We start from the raw sequence: 23163 nt of genomic DNA, 5'->3' as shown, positions 1-23163 counted from the left end.
TGCTAACTTTTTCTGTTTCCTCCAAAATCTGGATCTGTAAACTTTAACCAGGGCACTCAGCCTGGCATCTGTCTGCTCAGCCCACTGCCTGGCAGTGAGTTGCTCTTAACCCTTAGCTAGCTGTGGGGATAGAAACTTCAGGGAGTCTGTCAGTCTGCGTGTCAGCACAACATTGAGGCTGGGCTCCAACTCAGCCATTAGGAACACACTTCCCAGCAGTAATTTGTCTTCTTTCCTGCCCTGCAACCCAAAAGAAGGCATTTGATTATTTAGTGTAGCCCTTTCATGAGCTACCCGTGTGTCATGGGCTGGTGGTAGTCTGGATTTGTGTTGTGTGCCAGCACCCAACAGAGACCTCAGAAGTAGTCTGTGGGAAATCCTCCTAGTGCCACTTTCATTTACAGGTATGTTCTTACTGTTACTTCTCTTAAAAGGTGGAGAAGTCTAGAGTTCCTTAGGCCTCTTTGTTGCACCAAAGGCTGATACGCCCTCTGTAAATGTTGCTCTGAGCTTGATGAACAGTGGAGAATCCAGCTGGAAAACTTTTGTATTCCTTCCTCTTTGATATCTTCCTAACAACAAGATAGCCGCTAAGCAACAAACAGCTTTATAATGGTCACTGAATTCCCAGCAGTCAGGGGCCTACTGCTGTGGTGTAATGCATCAATTCTGAGCTCTGCTGACATTTCATGGGGACCTTTCCAGTTAATGGCCTATGTTTTTCCACTGGGAGATGAGCTGATTGTTAAGAATAGGGAAGGTTATTACAATTAGTAGTCTGTTACTGCTAAGTTACATTCTGCAGGAGGTGGGAAAGGAGCCTGCTAGACAGGAATTACCCTCTTCTATCATGTTGTAGATTTTTCTTTCCTTAGGACTTTTGTATAAGAACAGGCCTTCTGCTTTGTTCTGTAAGAACCATCTGTTTCTTATCACTGCAATAGCATCCAATTAAGTGCTGGTGTTACCGACATGATGCCTCTGAGATAGAATGCATCAAATCCCTCCTCCTACTGATGATGAATTTGGCTTCCAATCTTGTTTGTGAATTGGCTGTTTCAGAATAGGAGTGTCCAGAGTGAATATTTCAGCTTTTGGTGTCAGGAAGAGTTTAACCCCTAACATAACATTTCTGCCAAGAGATCCAGGTTCAGCCTAAACCTAGATGGCCCAGGCAGCCTGCAGGATCAACACTTGCTGTTGGCTTGAAGTCCTCCTGCCATATCCCTCATTCATAAGGAAGTATAAGGAGCAACTTTGCTTCAAATCTAGAGTGGATCTTCACTTCTAGCACATGGAAGACTCTCAGTTAAACACTCTGCCTGTTTCTACAATGGTGCCTGGCAGCACATGGGTGGGGGTAGATGAGAAAGAAGCAAAGGGGATGGTTTCTTCAGGAGACTGTGTTTCCATGAGGTACCAGCAGTTTTTCAATGGTTTCAGTATTGCTGTTTTTTTCCCTACAAAGGAGTAGTAGAAACAGATGTAGAACTGTTCCTTCATGGGATAGCTAAGTATATGCACATATAGGCACAAGACTGTGTTTTGTCAGCCTGTGCAGGCCAGCATGGACATGACTCGGGCACTTTTCTCATTCTTTTTCTCTCTTGTTTTTATATTTTACAGTTGAACCAAAACCTCCATGACGTCCTGCTGGGTCTAGACAAGCAGTACTCAGGCAATGCCTTTCCCATTAAAGCACAGCCCAGGTCAGTAACTAGTAACTGGAAACAGCATCTTTCTCCCAGCAGAGGAGGAGGGACAAGCTGTGGAAAAGGGAGTGTTTCTACTGGGGTCTTGAAATCTCCATGTTGTCAGCTGGGGAGTGATTTGATTGCCTGCATTTAGCCAGTCAGTGCTCTCCTTGAAAACTGCTAGAGCATGTCTGAGATTGCTCTTGGGCTGTGAGACATGATGCAGTACCTCCAGCCTTTGTAGGATAGCAGCTGTAGGCCTCAAGTTCTACTGCATGCCAATATTGAGGCAACTGGGTGGCATGGGTATGCTGTTTTCAAAGTCTAATTCCATGCACCACTGACGTAACACTGGGTACCATTCCTCCTGGATCTGGTTGCCCTGCAGACCTCCTGTTTTTTCCTCTTCTGGAGCTTCCCCCACATACCTGTGACTTCTGAGCTTGAGGACCAAGAGCCCCTTTGTTTCCCCAGCCTTCCCTTTGGCCCTCCAAACTTGGTACATCCTCTTCAAAGCCCCGTGTCCCTTCTGTGCACCGAATGGGGATGCACTGCCTCTGTGTGTGTTGTGAATGTAGTTGTAGCCTCACTGTAATGAGGCTTTCTGATCTCAGAGCACTTCCCATCTGTGTGGATGCAAGGAGCGTGGGTCCTCCACAGTTTTTGGTGTTTTCTTCCTGCAGTTCTGAGTTTTCTTTCTTCAGCTGGGTCCAGTCCATGTAGGTTAACTGCAAATCTGCACGTTCTGTAGCACCAAGAGGGGAGGGGAGAGGTCAGGCTCTGGATGAGGCTGCATCTGGATCCCATCCAGATGTGTGAGTGATGAAACAATGTAGGACTCTGGCTTCCAGCTGCTGTTAATCCCATGTGCTGGGTGAGCAGGAGCACAGCCCGTGTCCTCGATTGGTGTATTAATGGAGGGAGGAGGTGAGAGGTAAGGACAAGCTACACTCAGAGTACATTGATTTGGAAGGGCTGCATCAGCTGTTGAGACCTCTGTGCTCCCTTGCCTCTCCTCCCAGCTTAACCTCCAATTGCAGTCATGCATAGATAGTTGCTTGTCTCATTCTGGCAATGTGTGGTGCTTGCCAAATTTAAAGAAAGACGAAATTTGAGTTAAATTTGGCCTCTGAATTTTTGATTACTAACACCAAATTCTCAAGATGCATCTTGTGAAGCTAGTATTTTCTATTTAAGTTAGCACACGATGTCTGTTCATAATCACCAACAACTGAGGCCTTATGCGGGGTAGCGGTGCCCATCCTCTTGCTGTTGTGCACCGTGTTATCGTGATACCAGCATCCACTTGGAAGAGGATAAGACACCTGAAGGCTGGAGCTGTTGCTTTCCCAGCTCCTTCCTCCTCCTTTCTTTCTTACTCCAGCAAGTGACTGCAGGCTGTCATGACAGCAGGTCCTAGATGTGTAATTGTTGTGGCATGAAGTTTTTGGCACAAATGTTTACACTGAATTTATTACCTTTTGTCATGATTCCTGCCCAGAAACTGCTGGTTTCATCTGGGGGGTGGAATGAGTATTTCAGCTGAGGTGAGTCTTTCCCCAGAATGACAATGTAACCCTTTGCTCAGGGGAATTATATAGGACGTATATAAAAGATTTCCAGGACAATAATGCCTTGCAGGGATCAGGAAATACTGGGAGGCACTTACCTCTGTATCTGTCCTGTCCTTGTGATTCAGGGCATGCAGGAGGAAATATCCCTCACCACTCTGATTGCCTCTTGCGGCCTGTGTTAGTAACAGATGTTTTCCTGGCCCTTCTCTGCTGGGAAAGGGATTAGAGATAGATACGGTGCCAGGAAGTTACAAGGTGTGAGAAGAGGTGCAGTTATCCTCCTGCATCACTCTGGCACCTCACTGACAAATGGGTGGAAGGAGGGTGCTGAATGGGTGCTTGGAAGCTGAACTTTTCCTCCCTGGTCTGACCGTGCTGTTCTGTAACGGATATGATTTGCGTGCCATCCTCAACAGAAAGAAAACTAAACTGTTCGCCAGGCTGAGGAAAAAGATGAGCAGGTACCGGTACGGAGAGCAGCATTTCAATATGTGTTTGATTTAGTTCCTAAAACTGGAGAGGCTGTTGCTGGACTCTTAACAGCCTGGCACGTATTAACCCTGTGATGGGAGAGGGATCCTTTGCATGATGTTGTGTGTTCATGGCCTGCCGGGACCTGCTGAGGTCTGTGTCTGGATAATCCCATTAACTGCTTGTGTGCCTGGTTTGAATCCTTGCTTCCTTTCCTCCATAAGAAGGTGGTGTGAAAGCACAGGCATTGTCTGCTTGGTTATTTTTGTGCAACTAAAAGTATGATACTGGTCTGTATGGGGGAAATAAGGTCTAATTTGGTGATTAACAAGGCTTTGTTTTATCTAGCAGGGCTTGCCCTTATGAACAGCTCTGAAATGCTGCATTCTCATTCCCTGCCTGGCCCAGGAGGACCAGTAGGCAGCTCTCACACACAGTTCTGTCCTGTCTACCTACTGTCTGTCCTGTCCTGCAGTGAGAGGACAGTGATGTGGGAGAGGGCCACTTTCAGCTTTGCTCTTTACTTGCTCTGTTCCTGAGGATCCTCGCTGTTTTATTCCATCCATTTATGATTTGTGCAGAGCTGCAGGAAATGGAAGCCTCTGTTGTCCTGTGTAAAGGCTAGTATCAGCAGCTTGCCTTTCGAAACAGCTGTGGCATTGAATAACTGGTTTGCCACAATGCCTAGAATTATTGTAGCCAAGGTCAAGGACTCTGACAAGAATGTTCTGGTGCAAAGCAGGGGTTGCTGCACAGTGGCATGGAAACTTCCCCTAATTCCTAATTTTTTTTTTCTTATTCTTTCTGTTGATATTTCTTCCATGGTGTCCTTTTAGAAGGATTTTTTTTCTTTATATTTCTCAAGATGATATTTCAGCAGCAGTAAGAGCCAAATGCTGGTATTGGGATCCTTGCTTTCTGATTCTGTCTTCCCACTGACCTTTTTCTTTGTCTCTGCTGTATGTCCTATTTGGAGGGAAGAGAATGATAATTTCACAGATAATCTGATGGACAAATACTGTTTTTTTTTTCCTCAAGTAAAAAATATTGAATGATTGTCTTGTGAAGGAGGAGGATTCACAGTGCTTCTCTGTATGTCTGTCTCTGACCATGAGCCAGCATTGCTGTGACTGCATCAGAAGGTGTAGTAGCACTTCCAGTCATTTTTTGTCAGCCCCTGCAGATGCTACAGCAGAGGGAGAGCTAGTAAATCTCTTTTGATGAGCTCTAACCACGACATCCTTCTGCTGTGCCCACAAAGTCTGGCTGGTGCAACAGTTGAGGTTCTTGACTCAGGCTGTGCTGGGGGTTCTACTGTCAGACCAGCTGCAGGGGTACAGAGAAATGCACAGCCCCTTGTGAGAGGAAGGAAAGTCAAGGGCTCAGTTGCTTTTTGATCTGCAGCAAGAATGTATGTTCGGGCCAAGGGGCACCTGAGTGTGTAGGTGCTTTTTCTTTTTCTGTCTCCCCTGCTGCCTCTTTTTTGACGTGGGAATAATTCTTGAGCGTTCAGCCAGCTTTGATGCTTAAATAAGTAAATAAACAGAACCCAATTACTTTTAGCTAAAAGACCCTATCTGAGCCTTAGCTGGGATACCAAACCTTTTTTTCTACTTTTAACTTGAGAACTTGGCAGGAGGTGGCTCATCTGTTTCTATCATGTTAGAGATCCATACTGGAGATTTGATTCCATCCTTCAGTGCGGAATTGTTAAAAGCACATAGAAACCCCATGTGCAGATGTTAGTCTGCTCTTCCAGGATAGATGACCCATATGAGGAGTCTGGAAGCTCAGCAAAGCCAAAAGAGACTGGTGAGATTTGGGGTTTTCCTTCAGCTGTGGTAACTGCATTAGACCTTTTTCCTGGCTCTCAACTCACAGAAGAAAGGTGACACCCCCGTCCCTTCCCTGCCTGACATTCCTGGATTTGGCATTGCTTCTCAATTGCTCATGGGAACTTTAAAAAAAAAAAAAGAGAAAAGGCAACAACAGACTGCACTGACCTTGTTTTGACTTTCTTCTTCTATGGTGCTTACATTTGGTCAGTCTCTACACTCATGCTTTTCCCTATGTTTTTTTGGAGCAAGACCCTGATCTGTTCAGCACACAGTGTGTGGTTTCCTGCGAAAGCTATGGGATCCTGGTGACAGGCTGATTTGGTGCTGGTCACATTAGCTAAACGTGTGCAAAGCAACAAGTGTAGGAATAAAGGTACTGCACAGGGGGCTGGAAAAGGCTCAGTCAAAATTAGCACTGGCATTTTCCTAGGGGGATCAGCCAACACATCAAACAAGCTGTAAATAGCAGTGACTTAATGAGGGCTTTGGTGTGGGGCCCTCTCAACCCTTGTAGGATGAGAGGAAGAAATTGGGCTGCCTCTCATGTGGGAGTCTTTCACCAGTAGATCTCCAAATTAAGTCACTGCCAGACACCGCAAGTAAGTCACCAGAAAGTCATTTCGTGGCCTCCAGAAAAATGACCGTGAGCTCCTTTCTTACAAGGAGAAACGATCTTTTCAGTTGGGTAGTTAGAGAAACCTATCCTTGTGTTGGATAGGCCAGCTGGTAGCCAGGACTCCCAGTGCTGTCTGGGTGTTTGAGAAGTCCTAGCTGTCCAGCTGCAGGTCACTGTGTCCTCTTACTGTTTTCATCCTTCTGCAACTCTCATTGCGATAAGGTGTTGTGGGACCCCCTCTGAGATACCAGAAATAGTGTATTAAAGTTCAAGACCCATCTCTTCAGTGTGGCTGAGCTCAGCAAGGTCACCGTGTTCACCTCAGATGATGCTGTCTGTAATGGTGTTGCCATGGAAATAGTAGCAAGATAAGCTTCTGGTGAAATCAGTTCAGTATTTCCATGCTGTGAATGAGCTGTTCCCTGGTAACTCTCACTTAGAGCAGGACTTTCTTGCCTTTGCTCTGTGACCATTGCTACTCCATCTGTAGTGCAATCATGGCAATGCTACAGAATCCTTCATGTAACTCACTGTGTCAGAGTGATTTCTTGAGATGTTTTAGGAAGGATGCTGGGCATATCCAATCAAACTGGAGAGCTGCAAGGGTTCATGTATGTGTTTTTCAGTCCCTCCTCTTCCTTTCTCCCTGTTCTTTTCCCCTTTTCTTTCCTTTGTGTGTATGTGTGTGCCCCTGGTTGAGAGCTGCTGGCATAGAACATCACTGGTTTTGCTGCATCATGTTTGTGTGCTGCTGGTGTCAGTTATCAGAAACATCTGACCTGCATGTGGACCTGAGAGCAAGTGCTTTGTGGGAAAATGTGTGTGGGCTGTATGTATATGGGGAGAAAGTGGCGGGGGGAGGAATGGTTGAGGGCAAAGTGAATGAGGTGGGAAGCTTGAAAGCTGGAATGCTGAGCAGGGGGATACGCTTGCTTGGGAAGGGAGGTTTTCTGAAGTGCCTTGCTGTCCTTCCTCTTGCTGCCCCTCTATTTGTGAGTGTTTAGGAATGAGGCCATTGTGCATGTTAGTCAATGACCACCCCAACTCCTGCATTCAGGGGTGAGTGGATGTACATCTCCAGGGCTCTGGATGTTCTTGGGAAAGAGTAAAGAAATAATGTGTCCCTCTGGGTCTACTTCATTGCAGTTCTGAGTCTGTGCCAGGATTTATTGTATCAGGTTGTAGGAAAACATGCCCTTTAACTTTACAAGAGCTGCAACTTTATCATTGTAAATTGAGGCAAATATTGCTGCCTGTGAGGCTGCACAGCCCTTTTGAAATATTCTGTAATATTCTCATTTCAGCTGTGCATAGTTTTGCCAAACTTCTTCTGCTGGAATATCCCCTGTTAGTGTGAGTGCTTCTACATGACTTGAGATAAGTTGCTTTTTGGGGAGCCAAAGTGTTTCAGCTTTTCTGAAGAACGAGGCTGGGAAAATAGATATACCTTTATCCTCATTTAAATTCTCAGATACTCGACTTTTAGCTAAATATCTGATGATTCCACAACTTGAAGCACAGATTTGACACTCAGCCAGGCCATGCCTTTAGGGAGAGGCATTTGCCTATTGCCATTCCTTTCAAAAATCCAAATCTGGCCAAATTATGAACCAAAAAACACCACTGGCTTCTTACATCTTAATTCCATGAGGAATCCTCCTTGACTGCGTCAGAAATGGTCCTGGAACAAGGACCAGCTGGGAAGGCAAAGCATAAGGAATTTATCATTGAAAACAGGCTGAGGAAGTTTTCCATGACAGAGCTTATTAGCCAAAATCTTGCTGTTTCTTTGCTGTCTGGAATGATCTTCTCTCTGTTGCAGCTTAGACAGTTTGTACCATGTATCTTTTATTATTGCCTTCATTCAGGTGTTGTAGATCTGCATGTGGATCAGTTGGTCACAACCCATACAACTGTCAGTACAACACCACTCAGAAAATATTTACCTGGAAAAGTTATAAAATTACTTACACAGGATTCCTTTCCCCACATGCTTCCTTAGAGGTATATTACCTAAAGATAGGCACTTGATATCGTATCAGTGAGAATTAAGGATGGCTGTGCTTTTTTTCTTTTCCTTTTTTTCTCTGATATCTGATGCAAAATATATTGATGCAGTGGGAATTTATTGGGTAGCCTGCTGCCCAGTAATCCTGATGCAGTGTGTGGGCAGCAAACGGTTCAGCAAAGATACTTGTTAGAAGCTTGTAGAAGCTTCAGGTATTCATTGCATCCCCGGGCAGTGAAGCAAACAGGCAGTGGAGACCCAATAGTCTTTGCTGGTTAGCTCAACTTCTCCTAGGCCTGGCTCAGACTCTTCTTTTTCTCTCCCCCATTTTTTTTTTTCTTTTTTTCTCTCTTTCTCTCTCCCTCTATCCCCTTCCTTCAGTGACAGCACCCCAGCGAAAGCAAATAAAAGCCCTTCGCCTCCACCAGATGGATCTCCCATCACCAGCCCTGAGACCAAGACTGTCAACCATGAGCTGGAGCTGTCCACTCTGGAAGCACCTGGGGCAAGCATCCCGAAGTCACCATCTCAGGTAGCATCCCCATGACATTGACTGTGTCTCTAACGTATGAACAATGGTGTGTGAGTTGAAGACATCCATAAGTTGCTTTTATTTGGACCTACTGAGTGCTACTCAGTACGGAGTACTGAATACAACATGACAGTTGTTCTCTGTCAGCTGGGAGCAAGCATGAGATTTCTGAGAATGCGAGTTGTTAATTGATCATCTCTGTATTATGTAGGGAAGAACCAAGCTGTCTCTGAATTGCCCATGCACAGGGGTGAAGCCAGTAATGTATTTTGCCATCAAGTAGGATGGTCAAGAAAATCCAGGGAAAATGTAGCTAGACAAGGAAGTTTGCTCTTTGCATTAACCCGTGGAATTCGATGGTCCTGCCTCTTCCCAAGAGCTTCCCTAACTAAGGAGGGTCTGAAGAAGAAAGTTTCTTGTTTATATGGATAAGCAAAACATCAGTATTTCGCACGATGCTTTACTTTAATATAGTAAAAATATTAACTTTGAATCCATTATTTTAACCTTGCAGTTAAAAATAAGGGCATTATATTATCCCATCAAGAAATTAGCTGGGGAGCAGGGAGAGGACTGTTAGGTGGCTTTTGATACCTTCCATGTGGCATTTCTTAGGCCTTTGTCCTCTCCTTACATGGGAAACACCCAGCAGCAGCATGTAGCAACTGCTTCTTAGCATATAATATGTTGGGATTTAAGGAGAATAAAATATTTGCTTTCTTTCCCCATCTCCTTATTGGTAAGTGGGGAAAAAAGTGCTGTGGGGAGGAAGAACAAATAGACCATATTCATGTCTGGTACCAGTCGCTGCATTTCAGTAAGTTGAACAACAAAGAGGAGTCCTCCTGAAAGAATTGAACCTGAGAAGGGTTCTGGGCAAACTGGTAAGAAATACCTACTGCTGCTAAAAAAAGATGAAAGTAATGCAGGACTTCTTTGCTGTTGTATGTAGCAGTATGGTTCCAAATCCAGGCCTGTTGTAGGGCTGTCTCTCTTTTCTGGAATAGCCTCTCGCAATGTTTTTTCCCTTTGTTGTTTGTTATGATTTTCAGAGAATCTAGAGACAAGAAGGGATATTTATACATTGGCAAGAGGGTCTCTTCCAGCGCGGATGCCTGGCTGTATCTTTGCAGGACTTATCCACGGCCTCTGCATACCCAGCACTGTACAGCCTATAAACATAGGCCAGGACCCCAGAGTGGGGTTTGTGTATTTAAAAGGAGAAAATAGTGCATGTCTTTCTAGAACTGCCTTACTGGTTTGTTTTTTTTCAGAGATCACCACAACTTGGTGGAAATTTGGAACAGTGAATGGTACAAATCTATTGAGCTTTTCACTGCAGACTTCACTCAGATTTGTTTTCCCTTTCCTTTAAATAGCGCACATAAACCTTGTTTTCGCCAAGCTGCAAGTGCTTGCTCATTCACTTGCTGCCTTCCTGCCCGCAGGAATGGGGCTGGAGGCCGCCTTGTGTTGAGCAAGCAAAATATTCCAGCAGAGCTCTGGAGGGTCGAGGCAAGACTGAAATGGTGTTTTGCAGCGTGTGCTGCCACCGCCTGGCAGCTCTTTTCTACACTACATTTAATTCGTTTTCCTAGACCTCAATGCAGTGAAGAACAAGAGCTCCACTCCGCGCTTCCTAGGTGCCAGGAGATGGAGCTGACTCTACAGGGAGGAAAAACAGCTGTTCTGGAGTTTCTGTGTTTTGGAACTTGACTGCAGCACTCCACACCGAGTGGTTTGGTGGTGACACAAGGCTTGAGGGGTCTGGGAGATGATTACAAAGGTTCAACTTTTGCTCTCAGTTACACCACTGAAATACTGTAAAGGCACTTCTGAAAACAGCAGAGCTGTATTGAATTTTTAGGCAGATAAAGCTCTGTGGGACCCAAATCAGCAAAAAGATTTTAGGGGATTTATTCTAGTCAGCAAAGTTCTCTGTGCTTTGTGAAGTTTTAGGTACAACCCAACATCAATATGCAGTTCTGTTGTCTTTGAGATGGTGTTAAACTGCAGTTGGAGATGCTGCTGCATGCTGTGGAAGTCTCTGAAGACACTAGCACATAGGAGAGGGTAGGATACTATTCTAGAGTAGCAAATCACAGAAGTGTCAGGATCCTTTTAGTTTTGAGTTTGTAATTGGAATCTCCCAGTCTGCAGGGAACATGTATGGCTGCTTTGTTCCAACACAGGAACTGCTCTTCAAGGTTTGGTTGGAGCTATGAGGAAGCACTGAGCCCTGGGCACAAGAAAATGTGAAGAGGGTGTGGATCAGTTGATCTATTGAGGGTCTACCACAGCTTCCCACTGGGGCTGGATACAGTCTTTTAGCATGGCAATAGAATATTAGGATGTGTTAGAGTCACAAGGTCAGTCTTCATTTTGCTTTCTCTGGGGTCTCCACTTGGGATACACTTGTGACTTTGTTAGTGTTGATGTGCATTGGTGAAACTGAGAGCAGAGTTGGACCCACAGCGGTGTCTTGGCTTCTCAGGAAATTCAAGTTTTCTTCCCCATAACTGAGATACATGGTAAGATGCCATGAAGAATTCCTTCTGACCTTATGATATACTCTTTAACTCATTGCTGGGCAGATCAGAATCTGGCCTCATGGGCATCCCACAATAAGACAGGCTGAGTCTGGGCTCTTATTCCTTTAGGTATGGTAAGTATGGCCAATGGAGGCAGAACTGGCCTGGTCTATTGAATCGTGTTCTTAGTAACTTGTCTGCTTCCTTCCCAGTGTTAGTTGGTTGGGGTTTTTTTGTTTGGTTGGTTGTTTTTTTTATGGAAGGTTGCACATGTTCTAATTACGTATGCATGTCCTGTCAATGCATATTAATTGTGTTACGCTTCTCCTCTGCAGAGGGAAACCTGCCCATAGCTGAAGTGTAACTAATGATGCCAAACCTTCTCTGGAGGCGTGTGGTTGTTTATTTTAATTTTGTTTCATTCTGCCCTTCTCCCTTCCTCTCTCTCCAGATGGAGTTGATTGGACCAGTCTCTGTGCCTGTGGTTGTGATTTCCCTCACCTTCAGTTTTTGTGGCTAACCTGGTTCCTGTCTCTGCTTTTTTTGGGTGTCGCCGTCTGTGCTGTGGCCGTGTGCTCACTTGCATGCAGTTGAGGAAAGGGCCTCCGGTGCCTCCGCCTCCAAAAGTCACCCCTTCCAAGGAGATCAAGCAGGAGAACATCATCAGTCTGTTTGATGACAATTTTGTCCCTGAGATAAGTGTGACAACCCCCTCGCAGGTTAGCTGCTATGCCCTGCATTGTATTGTCTACCTCTGACCTTTTTCTTTTGATCTTTCTTCTCTCTGGAGGTGTCAAGCCATGAAACCTGGTCAGGTAAAGCAGGAAGGCAAGCTCAGCACTGGACTTCAGAAGGCAAAGTGGGAGATAGAGGGCTATTTTAGAAGGCAAGGTGACTGGAAGGCAGCTTAGGCAAACATGTAGTCCTTTGAGAGCTGTGGCCCATAGAAGAAATGGGAGAAATTTAGCTGGTGGAAGATATTAGAATGATATCAGTTTGTTTGTACAGCAGCAGTGTATGTGGAACTTGGCTTCCTTTGCATCCTATGATATGCTCTCTCCAGCAACAAGGATCCTAGGTGTGGATGACGCGTGTCTTGTCTACCCTTGTACAATCCCAAACTGTGACCCTGTCCTTTTTGTCTTTTCAGAAGGCAGTTTTGTGCTTTTTAGATGGGGGCTTTGTGTTAAATTTTAAAGCCCACACAAGCACAGGAACAGCCAACAGGAATTAGTGACTGCAGTGTAGACAGACAGGACTGTGTCTGCTGTGAATTCAGGGCTCTTGACAGACTGTCTGTTTTCACCAGCCAGCAGTTCCCATAAGAATACTTTTTTTCTGTTGTGTGATGCCTTTTGAAGCCCTGAAAATGGGAAAAGCATTTTCAAGCAATTGATTTTCATCTTTACTTACCTTATTATTAACATCACTGGGAGAGTGGATGCCTGCTTGGGGAATTGGATCTAGGAGAACAGATGTTCTTATGCATATACAAGCCTGACCAGATTTCTGGCTGCATCATGAGATACCTGCATCTGTATTTTATATATTATATATATGCATGTATACTGTATATTTTTTCCCCTAAACTCTTGTTAAAACACAAGTAATGCCTGCAGCAGTTCTCACCTGTGACTCATTCGCAGACTTTTCTTCATGTCATGCTGCTTCGTTGCCTCTGGTTTGCCACCTTCCACCTCACTGCTGAGGAGTCAAGGTAGAGTGGAGAGGGAAGGATGGTGTCAGATTTTGCATTGCACTAGATAAAGCCTGCAGAGCAGAGATGATTTGACTGCAGTGTTGGAAGCGTGGGGACCACAGGCAGCTGAGCAACTCTCATTCTCTATACTTCTTTCTCCTATATCATAATGGACAGCTCTGTCTGCCCCATGTGAATTATTTCCATGTGAATGCCTGCTCTTAGCCAGTCATGTTCTGCACCAGGATGGGATCTGCGGTGACATTCAATCAGATGAAATTTCTGAGGGTGGACTCTGGTTGCCGGAACAATCTTCACCAAAGCACTCAACAGGCAGTAGTGTTCAGAGCATTGCCCAGGGCCGCTCCTGTCAGATGTATTGGCTCCAGTGAGCTATTTTGTGGGAGATCTGGGTAAAGGCAAAGGGTGCTAGGCCTCGCACATAAGTCTTGAATGTCAGCTATGATACTTCTGTGACTCTCACCACCAAGCAAAGCTGAAAATTGGGGTTTGAACCTTCCCAATGGCCTGAGTGCACTGGAGGAGTGTGCTACAATGCCGGTTTTACCATACTGGTCAGGGTTTATTGTTGTGAGAGGGGAGAACTTGGTTGGTTGTTCTCATAGAACTGTGCATATCAGAAAGAGGAGAGGATGTTCTTAAGGGAGGGAAAAGTCCAGAAGAGAATTGCTGTTAGAGAAAATAAAAGGAGGTGAACATGATGGTGGTATGGGCTGCATGCAGAGGACTTTCACTTAAACTGTATTGCTGTTTTTGCCATGTTCTTCCATGGCGTGGCTATGATGTGACTGTGAAGATCAGCCTTCCGGATTTGGTGTGTTGTGGAAAGGTAGCTGAGGTGGCATGGCAAGTGAACTTCAGAGATCAATGGAAATGGAATCAACTACTCCTGGACTTTGAGCTTCCTCTGAATTGAAATACAAGGAGAGTCTTGTGGTTATGCTAAATGTAAAAGCAGACTTATTGACTTGTTTTGAATACTCCTTTGTTGTGACTGTTTTATTAAAGGAAATTGGTGAATGTGCTGTCATTGTCTTCAGCTGCTGCATGAATCAGAAAGTCATTCTGCTGACTTGGAAGAGAGCAGCACATGTATGCTGCTTTGGAAGACTTGTGTATGCATGTTTTTGGTGTACCTGAAATGGAAAGCATTGTAAATAGCATTATGAACTGGAGAGTAATTTGAGTACCTTAACTAGGGTGAGCTTCTATCTTATGTGTTTCTGTGTCTGGATGAAATTAGGAGCTTGGGAGTTTGTTCTGAGCCTTAATTGTGCTGGATACATGTTGCTGAGATGTGCGGTTCAGTAAGTCTGTCCTGGTTATTTCAACACAAAGGCAGCTGTATAAGCTATAAGGTGTAGAAATAAATAGAAGATCACCTGAGCTGGTTAGTGGCAGTGATCATTCTGACTGTAAAAGTTCAGGTGCTGGCACCATGTGAGCTCATTTGGTCAGATGAGAAGGTGAGTGAGCCTTGTGGAAAAGGCTCAGGTTTGGTTTACAGTGGAGCCCTGCTTACTGCCCATGATTATAGGCATTCCAGAGTCAGGAGTCACATCAAATGTTTGCATTCCCACACTGTCTTCTACGCTTGCAGCCATAGCACCTGGATGTTGCATACCTTGCCTATACTGTACATGTGTGCGTGTCTAACACTCGTACTGCTTTTCTTCCTCGCTGCTGCCAAGTTTGAGGCCCCTGGGCCCTTCCAGGAGGGAGCCAGCCTGTTGGATCTGGATTTTGATCCCATTAAACCAGATGCCACTATGGGGAAGACCCCCACACCTGCTTCTCAGGTTGGTTTATATCACCATTCCCTCTCTCTTTGAAAGTGAGTTGTTGCCAGGGGGTGGCGTGACCTGTACCCACATCAGTGGCAGTTTGGACCTGAGCTCTGGGTGGCTGGGCTGGATGCTGCCAACTTCTGATGCCTTGCGGATGGGCACCTTGGTCTTCTCTGCTGGATATGTAAGTCCAGTGAGAATCATGTGGCTGTTAGCCAGGCCACAGTCTGGCACTAGTTGTCTGTGGAGTGCTTGTGCTTTGTGGGGATGATATATTGACTGACAACACATTCAGCGCAATGTATAACCATCCACAGATTAACATCCTCTATATACTACTTGGATTTAAACCATGCGTAGGTGTTCAACCTCTGCTCTGTGTTCCTGCTGTAAATTGCTCTCAAAGAGATTTTTAATAAACAGGCTCTTTGATAGTCTGCGGTTACTTAAGATGAATAAAGCTGCAGACAAGATACTCAAGTGACATGAGGCCCTTCTGTCTGAGTATAACATAGCCTCTGTTGGTGGTAAAGAAGTAGCTTCCTCCCTGGACATATTGCCTCACGGTGAAGTATCAAAAAGGAAGATTCATAGTTCTGGTCTGACCTGTACCTGTTCCTGTCCTACCAGAGGCGGGTGGGCTGCACTTTGGTTTCTTTCACCCAGACATTCCATATGTGTGAAATAGGTGTTCTTGGCCTGTGGTGTCCACTAAGATTTGTGATAATATGATTTGGATGTTTACACTATTTCTCCAGTATCATAAAATCAAATGGGCTGATCTTTCTAGCAGTAAGATCTCTGTTAAAACTTTGATTCTTCCAAATTAAAATACTGTATCTGCAAAATTCTAGTTATTATCATAGCTTGATACACACCAATGTGCTAAACTGCCCCTTTTGGGAACATTAAATGGACAGATTGGCATTTCTTGACTGCATGACTGCTATGTACCCCAGAATAAGCTTTTTTGTTGTTCTGAATCACCTGTTATAACTTGAATAACTGGGTATGTTGACATCAGATATGAATATGAATTTACTTCAGAATGGAATTATTTGCAATAAACGTTATGCTGAGTGGGATTTTAAAAACTGTTCAACAGTAACATGTTTGGTGTTGTTACACATTTATTGTTAGTTCCAGAAGTCACTTAAGAGTCTGAAATCAATACTTTATAGTGGCGTAACCACAGTATTAAACCTAGCACAAACCTCCCCATTTTCAAGGGAGTCAGATTTGTTTCCCACGGGGCAGGCAATATGGCAGAGAGGTTAAAATATTTCACTGCCGATCCAAAGATATGGGTTGAAGTCTTGCTCTGAAACGACCTGTAACTCTGGCTGGGGAGATAAGAGAATATTTAACTCTGATAGACCACAAATCCATGTTGTTTTTTTTCCTGTCAGTACTGCCACCAATATCTGAATGTGGCTTAGTTGTCTCCCTTCATACCAGAGCAAGGAATAACCCTCGCTCAGATATCTTGGTGCTTAACTTGGAAACGCAGTGGGGATGAGTGTATGAATTTGCACACTTAAAAAACAAAAAACAACAACAAAACATGCAGGGGTAAGTGCTGTTGAATGTGTATGTCTGCTTCAGACTATCAGTGTCTGTAATTTTGTACTTGCTGAAATAATTGCATATAAACATGTTTTGTTTCTGTTGCTCTTTGACATGCATAGTCTTTACCTTGGGATTTATGGGAGGTAAGAACTTCCTATGGCTTTCACCTCTCATCACATACTGTGCATGTGCCTGTGCCATCCCTGCTTGCATCTGTCTCGTTTCCCTCTCAGCTTCTCCTTTTTGCACACCTCAAACCAGAGTTTCTCCACTCTATACCTTCCCTGTAAAGCCCTGGGGCAGCCATGTTTGCCATGTCTGGCACTGTAGCTTAATGCCTCTAGCAGCAAACCACCCCACTGCCTTTCCCTGCTAACTCACTTATCTTTCCCTTGGCATGATGCTGTGACCTGCTCCCCAGACTTAGTCCCACTATGGCACCATCCTCACCCTCCACCCTTCAGCGTGTATATCCTGTTGGTCTTGTGTGCGATGCCTAAATGTCTCAGGTGCCCTTGGTGATGAGAGATTTGTCGGATGATTACATAGTCCCATATGTTATGGGGTTAATAACTATAGAAATTTCAATGCAGGAGAACTTGCTTAATTCTGCAGACAAGTAAACTCGTGCTTTGTTTGTGTGATGCTGCTGTTGGAATAAACAAAGCTTTCAAACCTGGCAGCAGCAGTGAGCAGCTCTCTCTCTTCTTCCCATGACTGCAAATGTTTTTATAGACTTTGGCATGCCTACAGGTACATAAAATAGAAAAATAAGTAGCTGACATGAAAACGCCTTTTGTTGAGATCCGGGGAGTTAATTAAGTCCAGTTTTTCTGGTTATTAAATACTGTTTTTTCAGATCAGCTGCTTTAAGAAGTCTGTGGTTCAATATGAGCTGCTTTTCACCTGTCCGCATAAAAACCATGCTTGGCCAGATAGAGTTGTGCTGGCATCTGTCCCAATTCCGGTTGCACTGAGTCCAGATAAAAGGCAACCGGGGAGCAAATCTAATTAAACAGGAGAAGCCTTTGTAGCATTTAATATGCATACATTCACCTTAGCACTGCCAAAGCTGCTCTGGGAATCATCTGCTGGATGGGAGCAGGTCTGCTATTTATAATATCCTCTGGCATTGTCGGCCTGTGGGCATGCTGATGGGGGATACGAGGAAGGTTGTGTCAGGAGAGGAAAGCATGTGTTAAATGGCACTGTTGGAACAGCTGAAGTTTAATAAGTGATTGCTTTTGGTTAAAGGAAGGTATTTCTTTCTTGATTATTTCTGCTGTTATTAGGAAGTCACTTGGAGAGTTGTGACAGTATGTATCCAGTGCTCAGATGAGTATGGAGTTGGGGTTAGCATGGCTGTTGCTTTACACAGTGTGCATCTCCTTTGGCCTGGCCAGGTTAATTCAGAGAGCATTGGGGTTTGCCAGCCTTACTGGTGCTGCACATCTGCTCCAGTGAAGGCACAGACAGCTTGGTTTGGTGTCAGCCCAGGTATGATGGAGGAAGATGGAAGAAAGGTGTGGTGAAGGAAGGATATGCAGTGCATGGCTTAAAACCTGGTGTATCTGTGCATTGTCTTGTTGGACAGCTTTCTTATGAGGATGAAGAGACCTCCCTCTCTGAGGGACGAGTTTGGAATCAGTCCTTCAGTCACCGTGGGTAGGCTTGGAATGTCTGCAGAGCTCAGATTCAACAAAGCTACCTGGGTTCCCAGGGAAACTGCTGTAAGCTGGGGTTCTGTGATCAGCTGAGCCTGGCCAGAGTGCTTGTGTAGGGCTGGGACTAGGAGAATTGCAACAGGGGGAAATCTGGACAGTGCTGTGCTTTGAACATGGTTGTATTTGGGGGGTACGTGTGTTTACTAAATGTATGAATCATGCAGGCATATGAAAATTTGTTTATTCATGCGTTAAAAATGGGGAGCGTCTGTATTAACAATCTCTACTGTTCAAGTTTGAAGCAGGAATCTAGCTAGATTATGCAATAGAGGTGTCTATGCTATGACTGAATAAATATAGACTGGCAGTGAAGACTTCCAGGCATTAAATTAGAAAATAGACGTTACTATAGACGCCTGAGATTCTTGTCAGGAGTCTTTCTAATGCTGCCTGGCTCGAAGCATTAATGCTTCCAGATCCAGCTTAATTCCTGTGCTGCTGCAGTTTCTGGGAGAGGGCAAATGAATGTTTTGTTTTTGCATTAGAACAGAGCTAGCCTGACTTCAGGTGGGAGAGACCAAAAGCTTGAAGCTCTGGATGAGTACCAGGGCTCATTCTATGCTGTGCATGGGAACTTCAGTCTTCATACTTCCAGGAGCAATCTCTGTTGGGCAGTGGTTTGTAGGTGATGCTGAAAAGTTCCTCCCGGTGAAGATAGCTTTTGTGCATTAGATTCATGCAGGCACCGTGCAGAACAGTCATAGCAAATTCTTACAAACGGAATCCAAATTCACAACTCTTTGGGCCTGTCCAAAATCAAACTGGATTAAAATCAGCGTAGTTTTCAGTTGATTTTCATTCAAAGATAACATCATAAAGATGCTGGATCCACACAAACACCTGGGTGTGTTATTACTGTGCTCTTCTTTTTCTGGGAGTATATGAAGGCTTAAATGTTCCTTGCTTGAGAGATCCTTGTCTGCTGGCACATAAGCAGTGCTGTGTATTCACATACCAGTGGAAGTCTAGATGTAATAACAGCTACTGTGTATGTAAGTCAGTATGTTAAGTCCCGAAAAGAAAGGTATACACGTTCTGGGATTTGAATTGTTTCTTCTGCAGTTTTGTTTCTTGTGTGGCTCAGAGGGGATTCAGGCTTTACTATGGTTTCTGTAGGCTGCAGAGAATTGGGGAGGCAAATGTAGTGAGAACTGAAGTTCTTCACCTGTTTGTCAGCAGATGGCAGCAGTCAACCGCGTAGAGAGCACTTGGACAGACCGAGCAGTACTTTCTGCACACAGACATGACGGTAATGAGAGTAACTCTTCACTTGAATGGCTTCTGTATTGCAGCCTACAGAAGCAGCCCATGCAGGAGCTGAAGCAGCTGGATCTGAAGCAGCAGCTGGAGCTGAAGCATCTAAAACCGAAGGTGATTCAGGATCGGTAAGTACCTCAAGAGAAAGTAGTTGCTTCTCTGCACCACTTCTCTTTGTCATACAGCTGACATATGGGAAGCTAGGCTGAGAAAAGAGGCGTGCAACAGCTTGGAAAAATGCATCCCTGCCGCTTTGGCAGTTACAGTGGTCTTATTCAAAGGCCAGAGTTGTATTTTCCCTGTGTGATACTTAGGAATAAGCTCAGCTGGAAGATCTTCAGAAAGAGCCATCTATTTGTTCATGTCATAAAGCCAGCCCACAGCCCCTTCTGTATTAAGCCTGCATTGTCTGATGGGCCCCTCCTTTCTCACCGTTTACTTTACCTACCCTGAGCTCTGTCTATATCTCCTGAATAACCAGGTTTCATCTCTTGACATTATCATGTTTCTAGGGGCTGGAGTAGGTCCATCTTATGGCTGCTTGGTTCTTATAGATTGTCACTTGTGGTCAGTTCTTCGTAAACTTAACAGGAACTGCTTTGTGACTGCATTAAATGGGAAATGCTTCAAGTGTGGTCCCAGAAGAATACTCTAAATTCTCCTTGACCTTTGCAGCCATAAGCAAAGGAGGGCAGCAGTCATCTCCTCTGTCTTTGCTGTCCTTTGGAGTATTGTCACCGTTGAGAAAACCCACTGAATCTTTGGATAGAGTTGGGATTCCCAAGTAGGTTATGGATGGTTTTGATGCAAATCCTTCAGTATGGATCAGTGAGCTGCCTGTCTTGGATTCTCCTTTCTCAATGGTCTTTCTTTTTCCCTGGCTGCTGCCTACCAGAGCTCTCTGCCTGCTGTCGTTGTGGAGACTTTCCCTGCTACTGTCAATGGCACCGTGGAAGGAGGCGCTTCCTCTGAAAGAGCTGACATGCCCCCAGGATTTCTGTTCAAGGTGAATGCATGCTGGTGGGACACCACATTCCTGATGATTTTGTTCCTGCAACCATTGAACTACATTCATTAAGTGTGACCATGGGCTATGTCTCACTGAAGGACCTTGGTAGCAAGACAACGCAGATTCATCATGCCCTTGAAGTGAGAAGTGATGGTCTCCTTTTTTGTTTGTCTGATCTGCTGTAGGCATTCTTTTTTTTTATGAGATAATTCTGTCCCCATACTGCTTTTTCTGGGAAATCCACCAAAAGCAGGAAGGTGGCTAAACTTGGGAGAAGAATAGAAGGGCCATTACATTTTGACTGATTATGGGCAGAATTACAGTCTATTATAGTAGTTGCATATTATTGTAGTTGAAGTGAAGGGCTTTGGCTTGAAGCAGAAAGTCTATAACACAGGTATTGATAGGAGGCGGGATGGAAGAAAGGGAAATACAACAGGAGAAAATCACTTGGAGTTCCAAACTGATGCTCTTATAGCAAATAGGGAGAGTAAGGTGGCAGAGTGGGGAGGTTATGACCTCTAATACTTTTGAAGTCCATTTGCTAAAAGAATACAGGGCACAACTTGAGTGAATGGAAATCTTAAGCCCACATCATAGGAACACCTGAAAACAGGATGTGCAGGTGCTGATGCATAACTAGTTGAGTGAGTTACCAGGATGCTCCTGTTGCTGTGCAGGTCAGTATTAACACGTGTGGCTCTCCTTTGTCTATAGGTCCAGGCTATGCATGATTACACAGCTACTGACAGTGATGAGTTGCAGCTGAAGGCCGGGGATGTGGTGCTTGTGATTCCATTTGAGAACCCTGAGGAGCAGGTGAGCAGGGAAAACTGGGTGGTGTGCTTGGGCTGGGATGAGCCAAAGGGATTTCTGAAGCTGCTTCTTCCTCCACTAACAGTCTGGCTTTATGCAGAGTCATCGGTTTGTGGCTGGGAGATGGCTGCAAAGCCAGTTGTTCCTGTCCTTGTCTGCCTGCAACAGAGGAAGACTCTGCTTGTGACTGAAAAGCAGAGACATTATCCTGCATAAAGCATGCAAAGCAGACATGGTTTCTTGCCCTTATCACAGGGTATCTGAGCTAAGGCAATGGCTTTCTTGATGGGGAGCCCAGCAGAGCCCATACTTAGCTCCTGATCTTCATGCACAGTATCTGTGACCACTGCAGTGTAGATTGTGGCACTGGCAGGCACCACCCAAAGTTTTCCAAAAGATACTGTGTGGCCAGGAGATGGCAGCAGAACCACAGACTGGAGCAGGATGCCCAGCTCCAGAGAACATTCCCCCTGTCCATCTCCAGCCTGGATTTAATTGGCAGTGTTTTTCTTTAATCTCAGCTATTTCTAAAAGCCTTGAGTAAATCCTACTCAGTTGCTATGTTTGAGGGCTTCCAGCTGATAGAGACTGCAGCAGTTTTACTGTCTTGGCTGAGAGAAGTGGTGATTTCGTAAAGATCAAGCTCAGACCTCAGATTTTCATTTGAAAAATGAAGGGAATTCTTCCAATTGATTCGGAAGTCACTGCCTCTTTGGGTTTGACAAGATCAGGATTCCAGAAGGGGTAAAGGAACAGTGTAGCTCAAAGATGATGTGGTTCTTTGTGGCTCAGCTGTTGACTTTGTGAGTTATAGAGTGAGATCTTGCTGTTGCTTGTGAAATGGGATTTGTAATATGTTGGTATTTCCCACAGTGCAGAATGCTCTGTGAGGAAGGGTTGTATGGGGAAGAAGCCCCATACACACACAAGACTCTTCAATGGGTGGGACTGCCCCTGCACAAGCATTTATGAGCATTTCCATCTCATAAAGCTTTTTGGATGGGAAATGAAGGACAGCTCCTCTGCTTTCAGTGGTAGGAAATGGCATTTACGGAACAGAGTTTTTCAATGCCCTATGTTTGCACTCTAGCTGGATGTGGGTGCAACAGCCATGAACTCGAGACTCTCCAAGCTGCAGAGGGTGAGCTCTGAGTGTTCCTAACAAATGCTGTAGCTGCACTGAAGCCCTCTAACCCTCTACAGTGTATGATGTGCTACAGCTCATTTCCCTAACCCTTACCATACCCAGCCAGAAAATCTTGGCTCTTAACATGTGCATGAATTGTGCACGTGGGTGGAGCAAGCCCAGGATTATAGACTGTGAGCCATGTCCCCATCTTGCAGCTTAGATGTCTGCGTTCATCAGGCAGGCTTGGAGTCATCTCACTTGATAGAAGGCATTGAGGGCAGCAGCGCTTCTAATCTGTCACTTCACGTGATGTTCAAAGTAGTCAGGAGTCAATCTGGGTCTTGGTGTCTGATTCCTATAGCTGAGGAGACCCTTTTGAAGCCGGATGCTGCAGGAGTGATGCATGCTGTATGGCACATGCACTACATGTAAATGGATGAGCTTTTGTGCTTGCTGTGCTGTGAGCTTGGAAGCTGCCTTCCAGGCGCTTGTGCCCAGTGCCTTCTGCCTAGTTGTTTGTCTTCCTGATTTATGGCATGTCAGTCTGTCTGCAGCCCCTGCAGCTGGCTGCAGCAGATGGGCTCCTGACTCACGTCGTTCCCTTGACATCCACTGAATGCTCAACTCTAAGGCAGCAGCAAGGGCTGTCTGAGCCTGCAGGCACCCAGTGCAGCCTGCATGGAGCAGGGAACTCAGGTACAGTGGTGATCTGAGCTGCTGCCACTTAAAACACACAAGCACGAGAGCAGAAGCAATAATGTGGCGGTAGAAAGCAATACATGCCTCATGGATCGCCCCTGGTGTAGGCTGCATTGGTCCTGCACTGTGCAGGTATGTTTTTAAAGATTGTTTGAAGGGGAGGCAGTGTGTGTCCTTGGGAAAATTCAC

General features: G+C 45.0%; 1 protein-coding gene across 6 annotated transcripts in view; it reads left to right on the top strand.

Moving 5' to 3' along the window:
* Window positions 1-23163, top strand: part of BIN1 (bridging integrator 1) — an 83970-nt gene that overhangs the window by 56095 nt on the left and 4712 nt on the right. For 3 of the 6 annotated variants that reach the window (XM_072342535.1, XM_072342534.1, XM_072342533.1), the window contains 8 exons: window positions 1627-1709; window positions 8583-8733; window positions 11855-11983; window positions 14676-14783; window positions 16460-16483; window positions 19357-19449; window positions 20217-20327; window positions 21048-21149. In XM_072342535.1, the coding sequence (XP_072198636.1) occupies window positions 1627-1709; window positions 8583-8733; window positions 11855-11983; window positions 14676-14783; window positions 16460-16483; window positions 19357-19449; window positions 20217-20327; window positions 21048-21149 (801 nt within the window). Of the gene's footprint in view, window positions 1-1626; window positions 1710-3684; window positions 3730-8582; window positions 8734-11854; window positions 11984-14675; window positions 14784-16459; window positions 16484-19356; window positions 19450-20216; window positions 20328-21047; window positions 21150-23163 lie in introns of all 6 variants that reach the window. The other 3 variants (XM_072342538.1, XM_072342537.1, XM_072342539.1) reach the window with 2 other exon arrangements.

The sequence above is a fragment of the Excalfactoria chinensis genome, chromosome 7, assembly GCF_039878825.1.
Source record: "Excalfactoria chinensis isolate bCotChi1 chromosome 7, bCotChi1.hap2, whole genome shotgun sequence".
Lineage (NCBI taxonomy): Eukaryota > Metazoa > Chordata > Aves > Galliformes > Phasianidae > Excalfactoria > Excalfactoria chinensis.
Note: the sequence above shows the minus strand (reverse complement) of the source record. Positions and strands in the feature narration are given on the sequence as shown.